Source organism: Pyxicephalus adspersus, chromosome Z (genome assembly GCF_032062135.1).
Source record: "Pyxicephalus adspersus chromosome Z, UCB_Pads_2.0, whole genome shotgun sequence".
NCBI lineage: Eukaryota > Metazoa > Chordata > Amphibia > Anura > Pyxicephalidae > Pyxicephalus > Pyxicephalus adspersus.
The window spans coordinates 36,062,739-36,086,904 of record NC_092871.1 but is presented as its reverse complement, the minus strand read 5'-3'; the positions used below and the strand labels follow the sequence as shown (position 1 = coordinate 36,086,904).

Below are 24,166 nucleotides of genomic sequence, written 5' to 3'. Positions count from 1 at the left end.
TATTCAGAATGGGTGGACTGTTTGGATGACAAATTACTAATTGGATTTCTATAACTTTCTATAAGTCCTTATACAGGTCACAATAAAATATAACACTTTATTGTCCTAGCCTTTATTCCTAGAAAAATACATTCACTGGTTACCGGTACTTGTCTATAAGGGACTAAAATGGCACCACAGCAGGGGTTCTTTCACTCTCACAGTATGAAACTATGCAGTTAGCTAATACAGGGTAGATAGCAAACTGTTGTTGTGTACCCAGGAACAGCAAATATAACCAGATTTAGATGAAGCTGCAGTGTGAATCTTCAAACAGCTGTAAGGCCTAAGTAAATTGTTGCTTTTAAGAACCAAGCTGCGTTCTGCTGCATACAAAAAAATTCTTCCCTTTCATTCCCTTCCATTAACTTGAATGGGAGTGGATGGGACTGCTGATGAGACCATGGCTCAATGCCAGTTTGAAATGGCCCTCAGCCCCTCATTCTTGCTGCTGTCCATGTTCTTCCAAAGCGCAGGCAGAGAGGTGTCCAATGAGCAATACCCTGTAATGTGTTTGGTTCAAGGATAGAATGCAATCAGGACAAAAAGTGTTTAGACAGTGGTAGCTTTAATGCTACTTAATTTTGTCCTATTATTACAAATATCAATAGGAAAAATTGATACACAGTAATGTGTAGGTGTATACCCTCCCACATAAAACATAAAAGTACACTTTTTTTGACCTACCCTTAATACTTCATTGTATATAGGGTTGGTAGTCTTCCTTTTCACTGAGGTTTTCCTCTTGCCCATTCTGGCTTTGTCTGGGAGAAGGTAGGTCTTGACATAGCTAATAAAAAAATAAGTATAAAAAAATGAAAGATGATTTTTGATATCAAGCCAGAACTAGAAAGAGAAGGAGTTAACAAATGTACATTAAAAAATATCTGATGCCAGGTATTTTACAAACCTGACTAGCTATATAATTGCAAAAAAATCTTTAAAAAAATGGGAATTTTACTTTTCTACTATACCCCTTTTCAAGCCATATAAATAAAAAAAGAGGAATAAAAAGAGCAGGCCCCCTGTGCAAAATACAGGCTCCTCTGGGCACTGACGTGCTAGATACTGACTGTGCCATTCCCTTTCACCTCTTCTGCTTTACCATCAGTTACAAAAACCACCTAAATGCAGAACGTGGACCCACTGTAGACCTTTCTGCTTAAAAACTATACTGGCATTTTAGAGCACATTATGTTTTCAGGGTACCAGGGCTTTTTGAGAAAGCATTGAAAACAACATTAAGCTTCCCAAGTTTGAAAAATTTTGATCTTGCCTCTGCTAAGTGGGAATGCACTTTACCTAAAGTTATACAGATATATAGTATGACATCACTTCTTAAAGATGAAATAATACATTGTAAAAACAACATTTTTATAGTTCAGCTTAACATTAGATGCAATAGTCCTATAAATTCCATTTAGTTGCACATTCTCTTTACATGTTATTGTTAAAAATCTGCATTTATAGCTTATTGCAATTAACACGGTGCTACAGTTCAGCAGCTCAGAACTTATTATACCCGAGTACCACTGGGACTTTCTATGTATGTGCTAATTACAGAAAAGACTTGTTAGAACAGCTCAGACACATTATTCAATCACTGCAGTGAAACTTAACCGGGTGAAATTAGTTCTCGGCTTGCATCTTTTACATACAGACATTCACTGTGGATGCTGCTTCTGTAGTAAGGTGTTTATTGAAAGTTACATAGAAAAAATACAATTTTTAAGTGTAATATGGGTCGTGCTCCTTACAGGGCTCCATATTTCTGCTCTGCCAGAACTGTTTTATTGAGCTGTACCTATGACCATACATTGTGAGTTCAAACTTCCTTAAAGGCTTGTATAGGAAAGGAAAGTAATAGTAATAATGAAAGGGTAGTCTACAGGACATTAAAGCTATGCAACTCCAGACTTTATACAGATTTGCAGAGTGACTCCTTAAAATATGCAATAATGTACCGGTAAGTACTCAAAGCCTTAAGCCCTGGACTTTTTTGAACAATTTTCCTGGTCACTAAATAAATTCTACAAATAGAGAATGAACCCAATACAAGTCAAAATTTGTTTCCTATGTTTTGAATATGGTGGGGAAAGTACAGAACTTCTAAGCACTCTTTATAACTCTACATCTCTTCATTTGGGAGATTTCTTCCTGTAGACAAACCACTTCATGTCTCCGATATTAAACAGAATTGGATGATAGGGGAAAATCAAAAGAAAAAAAGTTTTGATTTGAGGCTTAAATGAGCTAATTCATGCAGCAGGAAAAAAATGAGACTTAACTGCAACTGATACCAAATACTTTTACTATGCTATCTAAATCTGGGTTCTCTGTATCTAGATTTCACAGGGCTCCAAACATGAGGAATAGAGGAGCCTGCATGATTGCTAAATCTGTCATATAAAATTTCCTTTCATTCTACCTCAGTCAGATCATCAATTAGATGCAACTTTTCTAGGCAGGTGATAGCTGGAAGAAGCTTCTGATCACTGACACTTTGATGCATCATGTTTTCTGCACAGGATAGACTACTTCCAAAGTTAAAACAGGGTTTTGTCTACAGAAACCTTTCAATTGGTTTCCTGGTCAGAAAAGGAAACCAAATAAACGATTGGCCGAGAAAAAAACAAATCCCTGCAGGAGTTTCCAAAAAATCTTATTGTTATCCCTCCAATAAACATGAGAAGCCTTACCTTATATAGACCCTGTGCAACATGGCAGAGTATACGAGTAAAATATAGCTATCCTCATATACAACTGATATTTTTTGGCTACACTGTCACACCGTATTACACAAACAGTTTCAAAGGCAATCTATAATTTTACTACTCTGCTTTGAGAAAAAATGCAAACTACCTCTTTACAGAGAAGTGGAGGAGATGATCTCCATTTTTCCCAAAAATCCCTTGTAATTGCAAGTGAAAAAATATGCAAAAACAGTTTATTGTAAATTCAAGCGACCATTTCGCCAAACCCATCAGCTTATGGAGACAATAATTACACTTGAATGTTACATCATATTTATCAAACAGGTTTCTCCTGTCCTTGAAATATCAAATGTCTCATAATAGGCACATTCTTTGCTGCTTTAGCTGATGTGTAAATAATCTCTCAGTCACATCAAAGATAATGCAGGATCAGTTTTAGCAATGGACACGTATTGTTCAAGGCTTTGGGTTGGAAGCTTACAGACTTGGTGTACAATATCACCAATAAAATCAGCAAAATCTGCATTTGATCATTAAATCAATTATTAAAGTCACACAACCACTATTTCTTTTGATTCATAACACATATGGTTTTAAACCCAACTAACAATTAAGTGCTACTTCACACTTTAAGCCCATCCTTAGCCTTTTCTTTTCCTCTTTGCCTAAGTTTGCAAACATTTCAGTCTCTCTCTTCATGCTCCAGCCCTGTCTTCCACATCCTCCTTTCAGATGAAAAGGACACCCATTGAGGCCAGGCTGCTTACCATGAGCCCGGGCTGTCACTGGCATCCCCTACAGTTGCATGGTTTACCTAACTTGGTATATAGTAAAACCTTTTTTTTGAAAGATTCTTATCTACTTTTTTTATTGTTTCGTACATAAAAGCTAGCTATATTGGTAATACTAACGGGTCTGATCTTCCCTTCTTCTCGTCTACCACTGCCAAGTCCTTGCACTGAGACACATAGATGTGGAACTCCCGATTCTTCTCATCATAATCCAAGGAAAACTGAACTGATCCCTGTGCATCCACACTGCCGAAATCTCCACTGTACACACTGAGGACACTGTTACTGACCTGAAACAGAACAAATGTAATATTTATGTGTAATGATCTGCATAGTGTATAGTTTATATCTGTGCTCTGTCATGTGCCTAACAGTTGTCACAAAACTGGACATATTCCTTTTGGGAGAACATGCTCACTATAGTGGCTATGTACAACTTTTGTAAGTATAGAGTGACTTAAAATGTATGTCAGATAAAAATGAAAACAACTGCAGTACATCTTAGCAATGTGGGGATTTTCTCTGTAAAATCCCTTTTAAAACCTTGTCAGACCTGTTGATCTGTAAAAAAAATGACCTTAGCTCCCAAATCGTGTAGGGAGATTACAGTGGTAGAATAAGTGGCGTTTGTCCTTGCCCAGGTTATTTCGCTAAACTGTTACCCTCCCCGATTTCTACAATAAAGACACTTTTTTATGTAGTTCAAGATGTAACAAGAACTAATTATGTGAATCCCAATTTCACCAAGATAGAATAACCAATAATATAAAGAACACTTTACGTTCACATATTTAACTTTATATTTAGATAGCGTACAGAATATTGGTTTTTCGGAGTTATTAAAGTTCTCCAAAGCTTTAGAATCATAGGAGAACCTAGGTTATCCAACAAACCTGGAATGGATTTCCTAAAAACCACTTGCCATTAGTTGACAAATATTTTAAGTTCTGAACTAGAACTTCATTTCAGGTTTTCTGGATCACCTGGGTTCACTCATGGTAGTCTATCTTTTCCAGGCTTCGAGAGTTTTAATAAATCAGGCCCAACATGTGGTGTAATTGCTTTTAATCAAAAAATGCATGTCTGAAAAATGTTTGTTGCCTACTACAATCCAATAATTCTTTCTATTTTTCAAATTAAATAAATTAGGTCAGTCATTGATTTTTTTTTTATCATAGTATTGTGGTCATAGCTTGCTCTGCATCCAGAAATACTTACAGAAGAGACTGATGCCATGTCTGAGGAGTTGCTGCCACTACTATGTGTCTTTCTGTGCCTTTTGAGTTTGAAGCTAATTTCAGAAGCAGTATCAGATTCTGTCTACAATAAACAAGAAAAAAGTATTTTTTTTGAAAGACATTAAATCAATTTGCAATTAAAATTGTATAATTTATCAAATATGATTGCGCAATTTACATTTTATAAACAACATCAAAATATAGTTCCTGCCTGTGAAGTACAGCAAGACTCACCTCAGAGTGCAAGGTTGGAGAGGATTTGCTTAGCTCTTTAGCTCGTTCTGGCTCCAGAAGCTGATGGCCTAATGTGTTGGGTTTGTTATATGCTAAGACAAACAAAAGAAGGAAATGAATATTGAGAGACATAACCTTGGGAAAGGCCAGTGCCTGGTAAACAAAACATCTCTATATACATAAAAGATACATTTATCTGCAAGTATGCCCCAGAAGGCCTTTCCTAGCGGTATAAGCTGCGTATCACAATTCTCTACCTATATTTTATGCACCAACTTGTATTTTAAACTTGTCTCTAGGTTTTATTGTGCGATTACTGTCAGAACAATGGACGTAGTAACACCCATGCAGCCATCAGGTAGATGTTCAAAGACTGCCATTGGGAAGGATCATGATTGTTTCCAGTGACAGATGAACAAACATGCATTGTACACACAGCACCCGTTCTGTTTTATGGAGAGGGGAGGACACTGTGGTTGTTTTTCAATCAACCATAGAGGATTGATGAACAATATTAGAGGACTGCTATACATATGTCAGATTTTCATTTGAGAACAACACAAGTATTTGTCTCAGGTGGCAATAATCTATGTGTGCAAAGCCTAAGTACACCAGAGGCTGTGCAGTCTACCATTTATCATGATCTACAGTAGTTTCTCTCAACCTTTTTAACATAGGGGAACCCCCTGAAATAAACATTAGGTCCCAAGGAACCCCTGATTTATCTACTATATTTAATTCATACTATTGTGATGGTCAGGGAGTTTTATCTCTTACACTGCAATTGCAACCTTACAGATAGCCAAAAAGATTATTGGTGTCAGTTAAACTGACATGAGAAGTATATATTTCTCATTGCTCAAGGAACCCCTAGCTATCTCTAGAGAAACCCAAAGGTTCCATCCACCTGACTGCCAAGGGAATATATGTTAATGCTCATCATTGCTGTTGTTGCACAGTTAATGCATTTCTGCTGATGGTCTATTTTACACAGTTCATCCACGTTAGGACTGTAACCCTGGGACAGATTAGAATAAAGTGACAGGCTGCATATGTGTTCTAGCCATGTTTACTAGGTGTAGTAATGCAGAATGGCTAATCTGTCCCTTTTAGCATATTTGCTCCAAGACTCAGATTGTCTTGTAGGACATCTTGTCAGTGCACAATCATAAATTATTTGGATAGGTAGATGTAATAGATTTTGTTCTTAGCTCTGCAAGACTCTTATCTGCAATGTCCTATGGGGTGTTTTCTACTTACTAATGCCAAAAGCAGTCCATAATTTAAAAAAAAAAATGTGTTTCCCCCATGATTCTATCTTTACTCTTTAAGCACATTTGCAAAGTACATTGCTGTTCTTCATTATTGTGCCAGATTTTTTTTCTTTTAAAGAAGTGATACGACCATTGTAGGGCCATATCACTGCTTTATTACTGGGTGGCCATGGCCAACCAGTCAACTGGGGTAGAAGAGGGAGGTGGAACTACTTTTATTGAAAGTGCTGAAGGGGGCTGTACTTGCAATGCTTCTCTTTTACAAGTGTACACTTTCTTAGTTCACATTAGAGTAATGTGTGCTATTTGACTCCCCATCCTACCCCGTACAAGCTGTCAACAGCTTTTGGGAACAAAACAAAGATTTAAAAGACCTGACTCTACAGCTTGTATCAGGAAAAGAATGTGGACAAACAAACATTCTGCTTGCAAAATAAAGTAAATTTTATGGATTGAACGCTTGGTTTCCTAGGTGCACTGACAGATGGGTACCAGGATCACACACTGTCACCCTCTACACAGTTTATTCCTCGGTGAAAATTAAAAGACCCAATAAATGTTCATGAGAAAAACAGTAATGATCAGAATAAAGGGCAAGTGTTCTCTCAAGCGTAATAATTACTGGAACAGTCAGTAAACTATTTTTGATCCTCATAAAACTTACTTTCTGTTGTTGTATAAATGTTCACCATACTTCTGGCGTTGCTAACATTACTAGACTTAGATGCAGAAACTTCTGTGGGATAATCATCAGTGTTCTTGTCTGAAGATGAAACAGAGTTACTGGGTTTTTTCCTTATACTTTATTCCGCTGTTTCACCCATAACCCAAACATTTTGCTCAGGCACTTAGAAAAGTCTGCCTCCTGCCACTATGTATGCTTTAGAGAACAACATGTGCAAGTGTGGAGAAATGGTTACTCCGCAGGTTTCTGACATGCTCCTGCGGAGTCAGACATTAAGCACTGGATTAGGCTAATTGGAGGGGGCCCATGAGACCTCTGCATCCACACTGAGAGCAATAGTCATTTTCTGCAGATGTTGGCAGATGGAAAGCTTTTTTACTGTGTTTGCTTTCTAAAGAAACAAACTGTAAGGCTTTACTGTGTCTGCTTACACTATATTGAAATGAATTTGTTGGAAGGGGTATTGTTATCCACATTGTCAATTCAGCTTGAGAGCACTGTGAACTGATGGTCAGCATATCATAGACAGAAAAAAAAGGATTTGGCTCATACAGGGAAGGTAAAAGAAGGTTTAGGTTTACATTTGTGTGGCATTTGCATCCCATAGGGACTAAATGTGGGACATATTAGGACAGTCATACAACAAATTTGATTTATTATTAGGAAATGATTGCTTGTTCTGGTAATTTTTTTGTTCGAAGGAATTGCTGCCCAAGTTCCCATTGCTTCAAAATGGATTCAATATTGTGCATCACTGGCATGCAATAAGTATATGGCAAATTAGGCCAGAGTAAGGATGTGAATTCAAATGATGAAGTCTCATAGCCCCCTAATAATTTGTAACAGCTTGCAATGTCAACTGTGACAATATGCGTCATTGCTCTTAACATAAAGTTTGCCAAATTGAAGAACAGGCAGCAGGAAAGAATTCTTCACACACACAAACTGTCAGAGCTTTGCATTAGCATGGCCACTTTTACATTTTTATTTTAGTCAAACTATACCTAATGTATAACGCATTTATTTATTATTACCACCAATGGTACAGATGTACAAAGAAAAAAACAAATTTAATGGTATCTTGCGCACATTCATACTAGTCTTTAAAATTTGTAATGAAATTTCCTTGCCTCCTTGTCCCTGTATATATATATAGGTGGAGGTGTTTTATATAAGCTATAGAAGTAGAAAGTATGCCATTCACAAATCGAATCACATCTATAGTTCATATTAAAACCAAGCATCCCATTAGTTACTATAAGCAAATCACTGCACAATTTTTATATTTAATAATATTCAGTACAGTTCTTTATCTACTATGAATCAAGGTGTAAGATAGTAATACCATTTTCTGTTTTCTGTGATGCCTTTACCACTGTATTTTCATTTTTGGGCTTAGCTTCTGTATTACCATGCTCTTCATCTGAGGACACAGTGTCGATTAGGATCTGAACCCTGCTATAAAGGGATTCCAGTGTTTCTGGCTTTTTTTCTGGCACAATGATATCTTCAATTGAGTCTGGTACCTCTGGCGCAGACATTTTTGGTTGCTGGTCTTCAGATGAAACAAGATCTACCTTAATCTCTTTAATAGGAGAAGCTCTAATTGGAAGCTTTGACTTCTTAGAAGAACGACCAGTTCCACTACTGTCTTCACTGTGTGATACTAACCCATTGCTTTCTGATAATGATACACTTTTTGAAAGGGAGGAACCCTTGCTTTTGGCATATGTTGACCTTGGGATATAAGATGAACTTTTTCGGGGTGGAGCAACATGGACCATTTCATCATCACTGGAAGATGCAACTGGAATCCTTTGTGAAAAATGTTTTGCTCTGTAGGAATACTCAGGATGTGACCTCTCTTCATTGTTGGATTTATTACTGGACTGGATTGGATGTAAGCGAGATGGCTTTGCAGGAGGTTGCTGAAAGCTTCTCATATCTGATACTGTCATCTCTGCATTTACAGAACTTTCAGCTCCTTTCTCCCAAAACTTCTTTAGTGACATGAACTGTTCCTTATCTAAAACAGGTTCTTGCTCTGCTTGCATCTCCTTTATTGAATGCACTTCAAAGTTTGAACTTATTTTGACATTTTTACTGTGCTCTGCATCTGGAGAGGACAATGTTGACTGTCCTGATGCAGTTCCTGAATGATCAAAATGTGGAGAGGCTTCTGGTTTAAATGCTTCCTTACTTGTTTTTCTTTTAACAGGTATTTTACTTTGACTGCTAGCTTCTTCCCTCGGACTTTTCTCTGGAAGAGCTATCTTTCTGCTCAATGGGATCGGTTTTGGTGTTGAATTTGGGGGTTCTTGCTCTGTGAAAGCTTGCAAATATTTTACATGTTGGTCTAAAATAACAAAAAATGTAAATCACAAAGCTGACAAGGCAAACAATTCATAACACAGAATTTATACTGTGATGCTTGACTATTGTTTTTACATTTTCCATTATGGTATTCCTATGGCTATAGGGCATCTAACCTGAAAAGGTAATACTGTTTAATAATTTTAATTCCACCAATATACTGTAATTAACCTGTATGTAAAAGTTAAACTACCTACAAATTTTACATGTATGCAAAAAGCTGACCCTCACCTTTAAAAAATAAATAAAAATTGCAACCAGCAAGGCAGTAGACTCTTCCCTATAGTAGGGCTGACCAGTTTTAAAAGTCTGTAGCATTTAGGTATTTGATAGCTAAAACTGAACTCTGGGCACAAAAACTAAATTTAAATATGTTCCTCAGTATTCACAAAGGATATACATCCACCTTGTGTAAACCAAAAGTAGCAATGGTAAAATGACTGTGCTGCACGTATCCTGTGCAGGAAGCGGATCTATGGGAGAACCCAGCATATTCACCCACTGGAGGATATCTGCAGAAAGACCTAGAAGGAGGTGAGATATGGTCAGCCACCCTGCCCCTGCATAAGGAGCAAGAGTATCCAGTTTTTATTATATGAAACTCCTTATGCTGGATTACTGCACAGAGCAGGAGGATATGAACAGATCACACCATAGATTCATGCAGGATTACACAAATCAAATGTATTATTTACTGCAATACCACACAAACATGAGGAATATAAACAAAGAAGAAACTCTCCAGAAAACAAAGTGTAGTCCTTAAGCTATGTAAATGTGTTTATAATTCATAGGAGAATCTTACAGTGTTTCTTTATTCGGTTAAATCTGTATAAATATAACAATGATAATAGGTATCTTCAGCATGCATGTTACCTTTATCACGTGGGCACCCTGCACTTGCAACCAAGGGAAGGGTAACATCAGGTATACCATCTGCTTTAGAGATATCATTGAATATTTTCTGTAAAATTTCAACAAGACAATATTAAATAAATACAAAGATTATAGAAGTGGTTATACATATACAGCAAGAGTTATTAACAGGCGAACATGCTTAAGTTCAGTTCACTGAGGATTTTTGGAATTTACCCAATGTTTATTGAGAACCCTTTTGAAGTCTATGGGAGACAAGATTTATATTTACATTCATGTAATTTTTGGGGCTAATTTGCAAACTTCTGTCAAATAAAAAGGCAAAGTGGCAGGGCAATATAAAAACAAGTAGAAGTCTTTTTTTAATGCAGCTGAAAAGGCAACATTTAAAATACAAAAATCCTTTAAAGAACATGCTTGGTGAGGTCATGAAGCTGTAAGAAGTGTAGAGAGTGTGTGCCAATTTCTGTTCATGCCAGCCTCCAAGCCTTCTCTCAACAGCTTTTCAAGGGTTGAGGGACACAGTCTCTTCCCCACAATATAGTGGAATCAGGCAGTTGCCTTTAATAAAGGGGTAACAGAGAGCTGCCGCTAACCCAGGAGAATACAGTTCAGGAGAGTACAGCTTCGCATAGTTACCCCTTACCCATTCTAAGAAAGGATTATTCTAGTAATAAAAACAGGACAAACACACACACTGTTTTGTGTGTTACTGAAAAAAAACACAATACACACTTAGGAATTTGTTCACAAAGCAGGAAAAATCTTTAATTTATGTTTCCAGAAGTAAAACCACGTCATCTGGTGTCATTCATGATGAGCAATGATGTGAACTTGCAGAACTAGTGACACTAAATGACAGATCTGTTTGGCATTACGTAAATACAGCAAGGAATTCATTTGTTTTTGTAGAATCTGTCATTGACTTAGTTTTGTTATTGACAATTTCTGCAATGGATTCTTCAGGGAAATGCAGAGATTCCTCACAGTAATGACACTGGTGTCCATGATATGCGAGTTTGGCGTGTTCACATCGTCAATTGTCACTTGTCGTGACTGATGTTCGATTTACGACAGAGTGATTGACAGCTTCAACTACCTACAAACTTTACATGCAAGCAAAAAGCTGACCCCCAGCTTTAAAAGAAAAAAAATTGCAACCAGCAAGGCAACCAATTTTTCCCCATAGTAGAGAGACAGATTCATTTTTGGATTAAAAAATCGGTCCTTTTTCAGGTGGGACAAAAAGGAAAAATAGGGGTGATTAGAATTGGTAAATGTAGTTTATATTCTTATTTTAAAAATGACATATATCAATACCAGAACATACGTCATTACAAATAGAGAGTTTCAATGGTTATTAGTTATATGGCTGGTGGTTAATAAAATAATATTAACCACCAGCCATATGACTAGAGAATGTATGTATTGTTTATAAGGTTAGGTGTACCCTGGTTATCAGGTGATGACTCCAATACCTTTTGAAACCCACTATTTGTAATGACGTATGTTCTGTTTTTGATGTATGTAATTTTTAGAAGAAGAATATAAACTACATTTGCCAATTTAAAAAAAAATACTTTTCTTCTGTTTATTTTGTCCTACTACAACTCACCTTTGTGTGAATGGGGCAAACCACAAATACATAAGTGTGGAGTCTATACTGCTACTTTTCTTTGTTGCTTTACTATTTCTTGGGTGTCAGGGTGTTTTATACCCTGTACCTTGTTCTCAGTCCACCCAGTGAAGGGAAAGCTATCTGGATGCCCTATTATTAAAGAGGGTTTGCAGATACCCCCCACAAACTCCCACAACCACTTGGCAGACAGGCTGGGGGGGAGGGGGTTGTAGGTGACTTTTAAACCCATTACATCAGAAACTTTGTCCACAGTACTAGACAAACTTCCAGTTCTGTGAACTACTGGGCAGAAATTAGTGTGATAAACACACCTATGACACCATGAGTTGGCCCTATAGAAAATGAATAAAAAGCAAGGTAAAAAAATTGGACAACAGAATTTCCCATAGGAGTTCAGTTGCCAGTCAACAAATATTTTGTCTCCAAACGAACAAAGACTGCTAGTAGTCGAACTGCTTATTCTGCTATTGTGAACACCTTGTGTGAAAGGCCACATCAGCAGATGATTGGACAAGTTAGCAACTGCATATGGGGCCATTTCACTGCTGTATATTGGTATCTACATGGCTGAATTACAAATGATTTGAATGTGGACCTTGGATCACAGTCAAAGTCAAACTCCCCAAGGAAGACTAAACATATCAATCCTGGAAAAAAACTCAAACTTTTCTTATTAAATAGCAAATTGCAAAAGCAGGGATCTATAAATTAAACTGATAACATTTACTATGTACAGAGACACGTGAACAAACTCCACTCACCTTTTCTACATACTGGGTGGATGACTGAGGCTCAAAATTTGGATCTGCCATTAGCTGGGATGGGGTTTTGATTTTATATTTCCCATCTGTGGTACTGGAAGCATACAAAGAAGTGACTTTGCAGTGCAGAAAGCGTTATTAACAGACACATAGGAATACACAAACGCTAAGAAAAACAGATTTTATAAACCACTAAGTAAATAGTGAAACATGTTGTAGATCCTGCACTTGTCTATACCAGTGCATGCATTTTCTTTTAAAATTAAATATGGTCATAGGCATGAAATGGACATTTGTAATATGGGAGAAAAGGCTACCTACAAACAAATTATTGTGAAGGACAAACAAAAATTTCAAGGTGAAGGGCCTTTCAAAGATGTAAAGGCCTATGTCTCCAGAAAATAGATCTAGTCTGGAAGTAGGATACATTCAATCAATATAATTAGCTACAAGTTATGGGTAATGTATTTATGGTAACAAAGAATCACAAAAAAGTGATTTAAGATGCCTCTTACTAAACCTTCAAACCTTACATCAGGCTGTGTTAAGCACAGCTGAAGTCACCCACACACCTGATGCTTATAAGGTACATTGCTTTTACGTCAAGAACAGTACAAATCATTCAAAAAGAAATGTACTAGCAGGCTATTTATAAATGTTTTCACCCAAAACTCATCCAATTTTTACCAAAATGTGCATCCTACATTGTTGTTACCCATGCACTCACCAACACTGCATGGACATGCATTCTGTACATACAACACTGTACCCATTTGTACCCTGCACAGCTGCACCCTATCGCACCCTGTCGCTCACTCTATACACTCTACCATGGAACTGATCTGCACCCTGTACTTGCTACAACTCCTCCTTTAAGAATATGTGTTTCCCTTTTTAGTCAATCAATCTATTATGTAGACTGAACCTACTACATGGAAAACAAATACTGTGATCAATATTTTCCTAGTAAAAGACTGAATTCTTAAGCACCCCTCAAGAACTGCACATTCAATGTGGAATATTGGTTTCCCGTACATTACTATGTGACTTGTCCAATGTCCACTTACATGGTTGCTTTACAATAGAGGAACCACACAAAGGACTGCATATCACTGAACAGAAGTACATTTGGACAGAATTACAATGAGATGTAAGTGTCTGGTTATTTCTTGAACAAGTCACACTTGGATGCAATCAGGTTCATGGCCTTAGAACACATTTCCCAAGGGGGTGACAACATGTCTCTTTTCAAAAATAGTGTAAGGGTGAATGAACAAGAAATTACTTAAACCATGACTTGGATTTTAATATCTTTGATTGCTATTAATATGTTTCAGGCTAAGTTCATTTCATTGCAGATTGCATTTTTTGAAAGTGTTGTTCTTTGGTTTTGTTACTCTGTATCAGCTTTTACATAAGTTACTTTGAATTTTGCTAATTTACATAATTGCCATGGTTACTTTCCTTCAGGAGCCACATAGTCAGGGGTTGTGTGAGGTTTTGTTCTGCCTACAGATTTTGAATGAGCAAGATTGATCTGAAAAATGGCAATTTTTAGCCATTACCTAAAAAAAAATTGTTAATGAAAGGGAAGACATCTTGTGTCTTGAATTTAGACAAACTGTATTACTGAAAGGTGAACTTATGAATCCATGAATGCTGCAGAACACCATCTGGTTTAGGTGCTGACAGCAGATAGACGCGAGCTGCTGTTTTAACAATTAGAAACCTAAGAGACCAATGCAGCTCGCACAACAACCAACTGGAATGGTTTCAAGTTGGTGTTGGGTTAGCACAATTTTATTTAATGTCAATTATGTCTCACCAACAATAATGCTTTACCAGTATATACTGGTATATGTACACCCTATATGAGGTCATCCCAAAGGAATGCAGCACATCCTTCAACTAGCATTCTTAAAAAATTCTGGTTTAAGGAAGATCATTGGTCAAGTAATGGTCAAGCACTGGCCATTGTCTTAGTTCCTGGGTAGGTAAAAACACAGTGCCACGCCTAATTAACTAGTCTTGACCAGAACTAACTGTATGCAACATGTTTTTTGATCATCTGCCAAGTTATTGATTTCCGGCAGAGTCCTTGGGTGAATTCAGCTTTCTTCCACAGCATCTTTTGTCTTCCGAAGTATCTTTTGTTATAGCTTATTAATTGTTATTGCATTGTTTTATCTATCTGTCTTATTAATAAATAGTATAATCTTTCAAGTCTTTGTGTTATCTCTCTTTGTACACTTCAGATTTAACCCATCAATATTTACATAAACTGTCACAAATTATATTCGTGACTTAACAGTTGGTTGGTAGATTGGATGACACACTGAAATTACTGTAAATAGGGCTATTATATTGAAAAAGAAAGCCAACATTGATGTGCTTATTTTCTTCTCACTTCATGGCTAATGACATTTTGAGAAGCTTTTGTAGAAGACGTGCACTCTAATAAGGCAATGCAACACAGAGGAAAAATAGACCAAGAACAGAAATTGATAGCAAACAGATTTTAGTTTACTGAAGCAAGTTATGTGAACACTGACCTTTGATTTCCTTGAGCAATAGTCTCAGCACATGCAGCCACATTCCATATTTCTTCTTTACTAATATCGCCTCTTCCATTTTGTGAAACTGCCAATAAAATAAGTATTTGAATCATTTAGGCTGGGTCCACACAGATGTCCTTTAAAAACGCATGTAAATGTTTCTATTGCATTTATATGTGTTTTTATGCACTTTTATTAGCGTTTTAAAGCTTGCCTTTAAATTGCTTGAAAACACCTATGCCGCATTTTCCTGGGTTTGTATCACGTTTTAGCGCATTTTAACTAATTTGCATATTAGGTGCTCTAAAATGTGGGAAAACGTCCCATTGAAATCAATGGAAGCATTTTCATGCATTTTTCTGTCTATTCCAGCGTTAACCCAGCGTTTCATTTTTTAAATGTTGCAAGCAACGTTTAAGATAAATGTCATAAACGTGCCCCATCGAAACGCCCTGGTGTAGAGTAACCCATTGTAATGCATATGGATTTTTAAACAAGGGCTTTAAAAGCCTCAGGTTTAACACTAGGGAAACAATCTGTGTAGACTAAAGCTGCATACACACTTGCAATTTTTGTCGTTGGAAAGGATCTTTCACGATCCTTTCCAACGACAAGGGACTGTACACACGGCAGATTTTCGCCCGATATTTGGCCGATGCCGATTATCGGGCGATAAAAATCTGCCGTGTGTACGTAGCTTAAGCCTTACTGCAACAATTTAAATTAGAATTGTGTAGGGCCACAGTGAACATAATTATCATAAAGCAATTGAATATTGATGTTCAAGATTGCTACTAAAACCATTTGTTTATTCTATGTTTAGAGAACCAAAGTTAGAACAAATTAAATCTTTTCTAAGTTCTAACATTCTAATGTGTTCATATTCGGTATTATAATACTGACATATTGTCAGACAAATGTTAGTAAGGTAAACAAAACACATCTTCAAATGTGTTTATCAAGGTAAAACGCAAACCAAAAAGTGAAGAAAAGCTGTGTTAAAAGGACATGCACAATTGTAAATTTTTGCCTAAGCAATAGGCTGATAATTTGCCTTTTTCTATTTAATTCCTCCTGAAAATTATCAGAGCAGTTCCTTATATGTGAGGGATCCCAGGTAAAAAGTCTTACTGAGACATTGAAAGTCTGTTTGGATTCTTGATGTCTCACCTTCTATTTGCTTTGGCTATTGCTTAAAAAAATATCTTTGGTTCTCTACTTTAAAACCCAGGATTGATCCCTATGAACTGGTGGTCAGAGTGACATACTTCTAGTTCAAGTTCAACCAGTGATTACATGGTCACTGACTATCACAGATCATCTCAAATCCCAGGTGCAAAGTGTTTCTCCCAGCAGCTTTTCTGCTGTAGGTAAGCCTAGGAAGGTCCACGATGGGGGACATCAGGAGACCATCAGAACAAGCAGTCTCTTGACCCGATACAACATCTATGCTAGGACGTTCAGAAATGATTAAACTTTTTTCATGAGTACACCCTGTGTTAACTATTCATTAGTAAAATATAGATTTTATACACATTTCCTTAAATTAACCAATTTAAGCTTATATTTTTGTAAACTTTAACAAACAGTCTAATGTCATTAACACACATCTTTGCACAAAACAAAAATTCTCAAGTAAAAAAAAAAAGATTTTTTTTAATGACCATTAGAAAGAGCTCTAAATATTTTATTAATGGTTTATATTCACATCAGTTTTAATCACACATGTAGGCATATCCTTGGAAGATGCATGCCCAATTAACTATGTGATGGAAATAACAAAGGAGTGCATGTTTATCTGACCAGGATACTCTGAACAGCCTTGCACTGAAGCTACTGGGATTCACACTCATCTACACTCAGCTGGTAGTCACTAACATTGGACAGTATTCAGATTTCGGGATGAATTTTGTGAAATAGTATTCCATGCAAAAATACATTTTTAACTACTTATGATGCAGAGAGAATGTGTCCTTTTCACTGTGTGGCATATTAGCCACAAACAGACCGTTCTGGCACTTTTCATTCCCCCTTTATTATTTACCAGATAAAGGGTTGATAAATTATGTTTCCATAATTGGCTGATGTAATAACCATACTTCAATCCCTAAAAACCGAAAAATCTGTTTTGCTTTTTAGTTTTTCTTTCTCATCATCATCATCAGCTTTGAAAAAATAAAATTCTATGTTTCTCTCATTACCATCTGATAATACGGTATTACAAAAAAATGCTTTGCTATGAAAGTTATTCTATCGATGCTTTTTACCATCATTAGGCAAGGGGAGACTGACTGATTTATTTTTGTATGTACATCAAAATGTGCTATTGAGCTGCATATATCACCATGCTCAGTGTTACATACAGTATGTAAACTTTTTCTGACACATGTTCCCTTTGAATTTAATCCACTCCAGGACTTGGTTTACGCCGCTTCCTGTTTAGTGACAAAAGTCACCTGATATGGGCAAACATAGGAGGAGACCAACAAATGTAATAAACCTAGCAAAGTGTGTTTGGGCTGGCACTGGTCCAGGCTGTATTATAGAATGCAAAGTGAAATAAAAACCAGCAGCATGAGACTATAGAAAAGAATCAGGCAGATAGCTGTTTGGTTTATGGTATAATTTGTAAATACTAGAAACATGGGTAAAATATGCAAAAGGGAATATCAATGTAAAGCAATAAAACAAACACACGCCAAAATCTCAGAGGCCACTAGACTACTATCTCAATCAGTTAGTGGATGCACTACCAATATGACCAGATATCAATGTTTTATTATTGTTGATGATGTTTGTAAATGCAGGCTGATCTGATAATTGAAGATATTGAATATATATATATATATATATATATATATATATACACACACACACATACATACACACACACACACACCCATGCTCACTGGCCACTTTATTAGATACATCTGTTAAAATCCATGTTATTGCAAATATAAAATCACATGACAGCAACTCAATACTTTTAGGCGTGTAAGCACAGTCAAGATGGCCTGCTAAACTTCAAACTGAGCATCAGAATGGGAAGGAAAGGTTATTTAGGTGACTTTGAGCGTGGCATGGTAGATGGTACAGGGTGGCTGGTCTGAGTACAGAGAATGGTTTGAAAATGGAAATATCCAGCTGGCACAACATGAAAGTATGGCTTCCATTTGACCGCGTATAAACAGGTCAGACTGCTTTGGCAGTGTAATGGTGAGGGAGATATAGTCATGGCACTTTTTGGGCCCCTTAGTACCAATGGAGAAAAATGTATTAATAATTTTTGTCACGGCCCCTCTATGGAGGATTTGTATGCTCGTATTCAAGACATACGCCTGATGGAGTACCTCACTGCCCTCCTCCGAAACAGGGTTGCTATGTACCATTATCGGATGTACCTATCACCCTGTATGCTGTGTTTATGAGATGTTTTGCTGTATAAGCCTGGTTGTCTTTGTATGTGAAAATGTTCAATAAAAATTCAGTTTAAAAAAAAAAAAATAATAATTTTTGCCACGGGCTACGATGGTATGTGCATCTCTTGACCACAGTGTACCCATCTTCTAATAGCAGGATAACACACAGTGTCACAAAGCTCAAATCCTCTCAAAGTGGTTCCTTGAACATGACAATGAGATCACTGTACCTAAATGGCTTCCACAGTTAGCAGATCTCAATCCAATTGAGCACTGTTAGGATGACGCAGCCAGCAAATCTGCAACAATTTCATGATGTGATCATGGCAATGTGTACAAAAATCCCTAAGAACTGTTTCCAGCACCTTGTTAAATCTATAACAAGAATTATGGAAGTTATGAAAGCAAAGGTCTAGCCCAGTACTAGCAAGGTGTACCTAAAAATTGTCTGTGTGCATGTATGACAATGAAGCCATTACTTTATTTGTGTTCTGAAGTTGATCAGAGAAGTCCCAGGTTAAACACTATATAGACCAATGTATCTCTGTGTGACACATTTACCTTTGTTGATGCTTGAGAATCTGCAAGGAGGAAAATGTCAGAATCCTTAAATCTTTCCTCCTTACCCAGTTGTCATGATGTGATAATTTCACCAGAGCAAAATCTCAAAAATGAACTTATGATGTCCTTGGTGGGCACTTTAAGTGACAAATATAGAAAGGAAAATGCCTGCAACTTTTTTTGCCAAATTAGATACACTCATCTCTATTTTTCCATTTAGGAACTGATTTCAGTTGATTGTGGTTTATTTTTTGCATCCAGATTGACTTGCATGAAAGAAAAAGCAAAGAATTACACCTATACCCAAGTACACAGAGAGCTTGTTAGCGATAGAAGAGATAGTCAAAAGAAACTTACTCTCACTTGGGCTCTTCTTCTTTCTTATTGATGCTCTAAGCAAATCTGAGCCTTGTAGATCCTCTTGAAATCGGCGAGTCTTCACATCAAAAAACCACTCTCCGGTCACAAACTTTTTTTTCTTTTCATCCTGAATTGACCCCTGAACACGTCTAAGAAATGAATTATCTATTACTACCCAACATACATCTTATTTAAGATCTGTACACATTTACGTTTACAAATGTAAGCCCCTGCAGACCCCTAGGTCAAGTTTCTGATTTTGACCCAACCTCCTTCTGGAATGATTCATTATGTGTTTTATTATTAGCAAGAGGGGGGAGCAGATTCTCAGATCATAAAACTATTATTAGCAGATGTATAATGTATTTTCGCATCTTAAAAAGTCTATTTTAGGTTTATTAATGCACATGATATTTTTCTAGACATCAGTAGAAACATTAGGGTCTATTTACATGCTGGTGCAGCATAAGTTGCAGCGGTTGCAACAAAAAGGACTAAACACCCTTCAGCTATTAGCAAATATAAATCTTCATGGGTGTTGTAACTTTAAACAAATTTCTAGCATCCTTCAGAAGACATTCAACAAGATTTGTGTAATTGTTTAAAATGATAGTCATAGCAATGACCCATGTTTAATATTCCCAAACTGGAGCTGAAAGTTATTTTAAAAGCTTTAACAATGTTTGCATTTTTTTCAAAACCTTGCCAAAAAGACTGTTTCCACTCAGGGATTTTGGCTACCACAGACTCTTATAGATAGATTACTGGTAAGTAGGAAAACAGGTCCATCAGAATCATCACAGGCCAAAAGACCAGTACCATTACCTTCTACCAAATTGGTTTCAATGCACAACTCTCTTGTTTGCAGCATTATGACACACTTAGAGGTATGTGAGCAATGACACACTGGGCTTGATTTATTAAAGCTCTCCAAGACTTGTGAAGATCTATTAGTCTAATATAGTCTATTAAAAGAGGTCCTGGGTGATCCAGCAAACCTGGATTGGATCTGGTTTGGGACTGAAAACATTTGCTAATACCAAATTATTTTTTTAGCCAATATTTCCAGCTTTGTTGAATTACCCAGCTTCTCCCATGACAGACTATCTTCTCCAGTCTTGGAGAGCTTTAATAAAATTAGGTCCATTGTGTATGTGAACACCAACTTCTCTTATTTGTTTCTGTTGTCTGTTGAACATACCATTTAATTTTATTATAATATAGTTACATGGAATAGTGATTAGAAGAGGAGGATATGCTCTGTAGTCCAAACACACCAGATGCCCTAGGTCTTTATATTTACAGTAGAGTGGGTGAGTTTTGTCACCCTAGGACATGTAGTGTTTTAATGGAATGCTGAAACACTATGTGAAAAGAATAGAGAAAAGGCTTGAAAAAAAAAATAAAAAGGTATTGTTATCAATAAATATAAAATATAAGGGGGTCCAATAGTAAAGGCAACACCCATTAGGTGTAATTAAATGTACCGCAAATGGAAATGGATAAACTCGGATTAAAGTAAACAGCAATGCAGAGTTGTAATGTGCAGTTTCAAGCGGCAACAAACAAGCCTGAAAGTACAGAAAAATCTGTGATGGCTTCAACAGCATTTGGAATCAAAACTAAATGCAGAACATACCTTATGCGGTCATGGTCTTTTTTCTGCAGGTCAGCATCTCTCTGTAGTACTTTCATGAGCTTCTCATACTCCTCTTCGGTCAAGAAGCTGAGGTCCAGCATGGTGCCTGAGCTATTCTTCATTATACCCAGAGCAGAAAAAGGTCCTTCTTGAAAATTTTAAGTCATTGAGTATTTGCTAGGATAGCTCCTAAGTAGAATAAACTCAGTATGAGCTGAACATGTGGAAATTTGGCTGCTTCATCTTCTCAATGTAGTTGGGATCCAAAGGTAATGAAATATAGTTTTCCTTGCACTTTCCCCACGTCGTCACTGTGTTTCCAAGTAAAATGAACAGACTACACTGGTCCCCATTGTCTTCTAGAAATAACCTTTAGGGTCCCCAGCAGATGTCGGTCTTTTTACCTGTGAAGAGAAAAAATAATATTGTAAACTATACTGCTTCCTGCAGAGAAAATACAGATTTTTTTATAGATTCAGATCATCACGACATATGGCAAGTGAATGTGTACATTGGGGGTGGATATTTGTTCACTGCTAGAAGTTCCAAAGAAAGCAGCAGTATCCTGCTTCTTGTAATAGAGCTGGCAAGCACTACTAAGGTAACTGCATGCGATGATATCAGCCCATTCAAAAAGGAGCACACGGGAAAAACAAACAGTGAAAAGACCAGGACATGGTTTAGAAGAAAAATAACTGTGCAAACACTAATCATAGGACTTGTTAGCAGAGCAAGGCAGAGGTCATCTATCAAGGTTACCCATGGTTATTGTGTAGAAAATGACCTCAGAGGCAAACTAGGAAAAACAGATAAGTCAGGTAGGCTCATTATTAACACTGACAGTTTATTACCAGTTTATAGGTTTTTCAGATGCTGGGACTCCTCTATACAGCAAAGCAGTTTTGGTGGGAGTGACTACCTGCCTTTCCACTTTCCTTTATCTTTAGATACACTGATACTTTCAGTAATCCTTTAGCTCCTCAAGGCCTGCAGGCATTGTCTGCACAATATCATAAGTAACCCTTTTGTGAACACACGATCATGACAAACAGTGTTCTGGAAAAGATCTACAGAACTTCAGCTAAAAAGCCCTAGCCTTTTACTTAAAGTTACAACAAATGATTACTGGAAAACTCATGGCAACAATATCTGATCACTATGACTGGCAAAGAATTGGTTATTATAATAAAATCATTTGTAATGGAAAACATGATTATTTTCTTTACATTTATTGTGGGGAGATGGTGGATAAACCCATTCCTAAACCCTCTATGACCAGAATACCTTACCCCATTGTAGGCTTTAATCATGATTATTTTTAGAGAGTTCCAGAGAGTTTACATGTCCTATTGGCATGGGGTTGTAATTTGCAAAAAGGAAAGGAGATATACTATAAAAATTGATAACTCTGGAGAAGTCTAATTTACCTGCTATTAAATAAAAAATGGAAAGAAAATTGTGTAAGCAAACATTTTAGAACACTAGATTTTTTGTTCTTTCTATCTGCAGGTATTGTAGGTTGATTGAAATATATACAGTGTATATATATATATATATATATATATATATATATATATATACACACACACACATACAGAATATATACATATTTTAGGTATACCTATATACATTGCTGGTAGCAATAGATGTCTATATAAATTAATAAATTGTTTATATTTCTCCAACAGAATTCCTTCAAGTCTGCCCTTTGCAAAATATCTGTTTCCTATTTTTGACTGCCCTGCAACCAGGATCTTGGCTCTGCTAAAAACATGATATTTGTTTTGTGTGCCTACCCTAGTTCCCTAAATAGTTTATACTATAGCCTGAGACTGAAAATAAGTGAACCTTCCTGTTCTACTTCTGTCCTGTTGAACACTATTTTACCCATTTCCGGTTCCAATTGCTATTACTGCTGTGCCCACTCTCATAATTTAAAACTATCCCCCCAAAATGATGATCTAAAAGAGTATGCTTACAAAACCACTCTTTAATCTCTTGCTTTGTGTTTATTCAATATTTGACAGCTTCCTGTTATTTACATCCTATGTGGAGAGTATTGACACAGAACTAGCAATCTAGTTAAAAATAAATAATATTTATGCACTAGAGGTGGAAAACTAGGAGCTTAACTATGTTAATGCCATAACGAAGTATGAAGGTTTTAAAATATCTGGCTGTTTTTAGATGATTTAGCAGGTACAGAACTATAACTCTATTACATACTGCTTAGAGGTTTCTTCAGTATAGAAAATATACCTTAAAGCCTAACCCTAGGGAAATTACAACAATACTGATACAATAAGGTTCCCCTTGCTCTCCGAGACTTACAGTAAATGCCCATTTGCAAGAGAACAATGAAAAGCATTAAATGTACCTTATTCCTGGCTCCCGCATACTTCTTTCTCCAATACGACTAGTCCCCCAAAGACTCTTCTCTAATGCACTGATTGCAGGATTATTAGTCCTGCACTGGATGTGAGAATACCAAGGTCTGGCCCCCACACTCTGGAGCATTAAGGTGCGTACACACTTCCAATTTTTATCGTTCCAATCGAACGACGAACGATCGATTGGGCAAAAAATCGTTCGTAAAAAAGTAACCAACGACGCCGACGAACGAGGAAAGTCGCTGGAAACGAACGACCGGACCGACGGATCAGATTGGACGACGATCGTTGAACATCGTTCGTGTGTACGGTCGTTCGTTGATCGTCCATGTTCAGAGCATGCGTGATGAACGAACGTCCGTTCACTTTCCTGTCGTGCACATAGTTCCTCTATCGCTTAAACGATCGTATCTATTGTGTGTACAATATCTACGAACGATCGTGTCGTTACCTCTATGTGCAAGATCGGTGCTATACGATCGTTCTATATATCGTGCAGGAACGTTCGTCGTTCGTTTTCCGACGATAATAATTGGAAGTGTGTACGTAGCTTAAGACAGATAGAGAGTGTTGACTGGTAAGGGCATGAGGGATAAGGTCAGTAAAAAATGGTAAATA

General features: G+C 36.8%; 1 protein-coding gene across 3 annotated transcripts in view; it reads right to left on the bottom strand.

Moving 5' to 3' along the window:
• The window catches only part of LOC140343465 (synaptotagmin-like protein 2), a 54,470-nt gene that overhangs the window by 9,402 nt on the left and 20,902 nt on the right, over positions 1-24,166 (bottom strand). For 2 of the 3 annotated variants that reach the window (XM_072430147.1, XM_072430148.1), the window contains exons 2-12: positions 21,159-21,562; positions 19,517-19,668; positions 15,177-15,264; positions 12,625-12,718; positions 10,225-10,312; positions 8,321-9,331; positions 6,955-7,053; positions 5,017-5,108; positions 4,763-4,864; positions 3,665-3,834; positions 727-829 (exon numbers count right to left, since the gene is read on the bottom strand). In XM_072430147.1, the coding sequence (XP_072286248.1) occupies positions 727-829; positions 3,665-3,834; positions 4,763-4,864; positions 5,017-5,108; positions 6,955-7,053; positions 8,321-9,331; positions 10,225-10,312; positions 12,625-12,718; positions 15,177-15,264; positions 19,517-19,668; positions 21,159-21,280 (2,121 nt within the window). In that variant the 5' untranslated portion in view covers positions 21,281-21,562. Of the gene's footprint in view, positions 1-726; positions 830-3,664; positions 3,835-4,762; positions 4,865-5,016; positions 5,109-6,954; positions 7,054-8,320; positions 9,332-10,224; positions 10,313-12,624; positions 12,719-15,176; positions 15,265-19,516; positions 19,669-21,158; positions 21,563-21,669; positions 21,734-24,166 lie in introns of those variants that run through there. The other variant, XM_072430149.1, reaches the window with a different exon arrangement.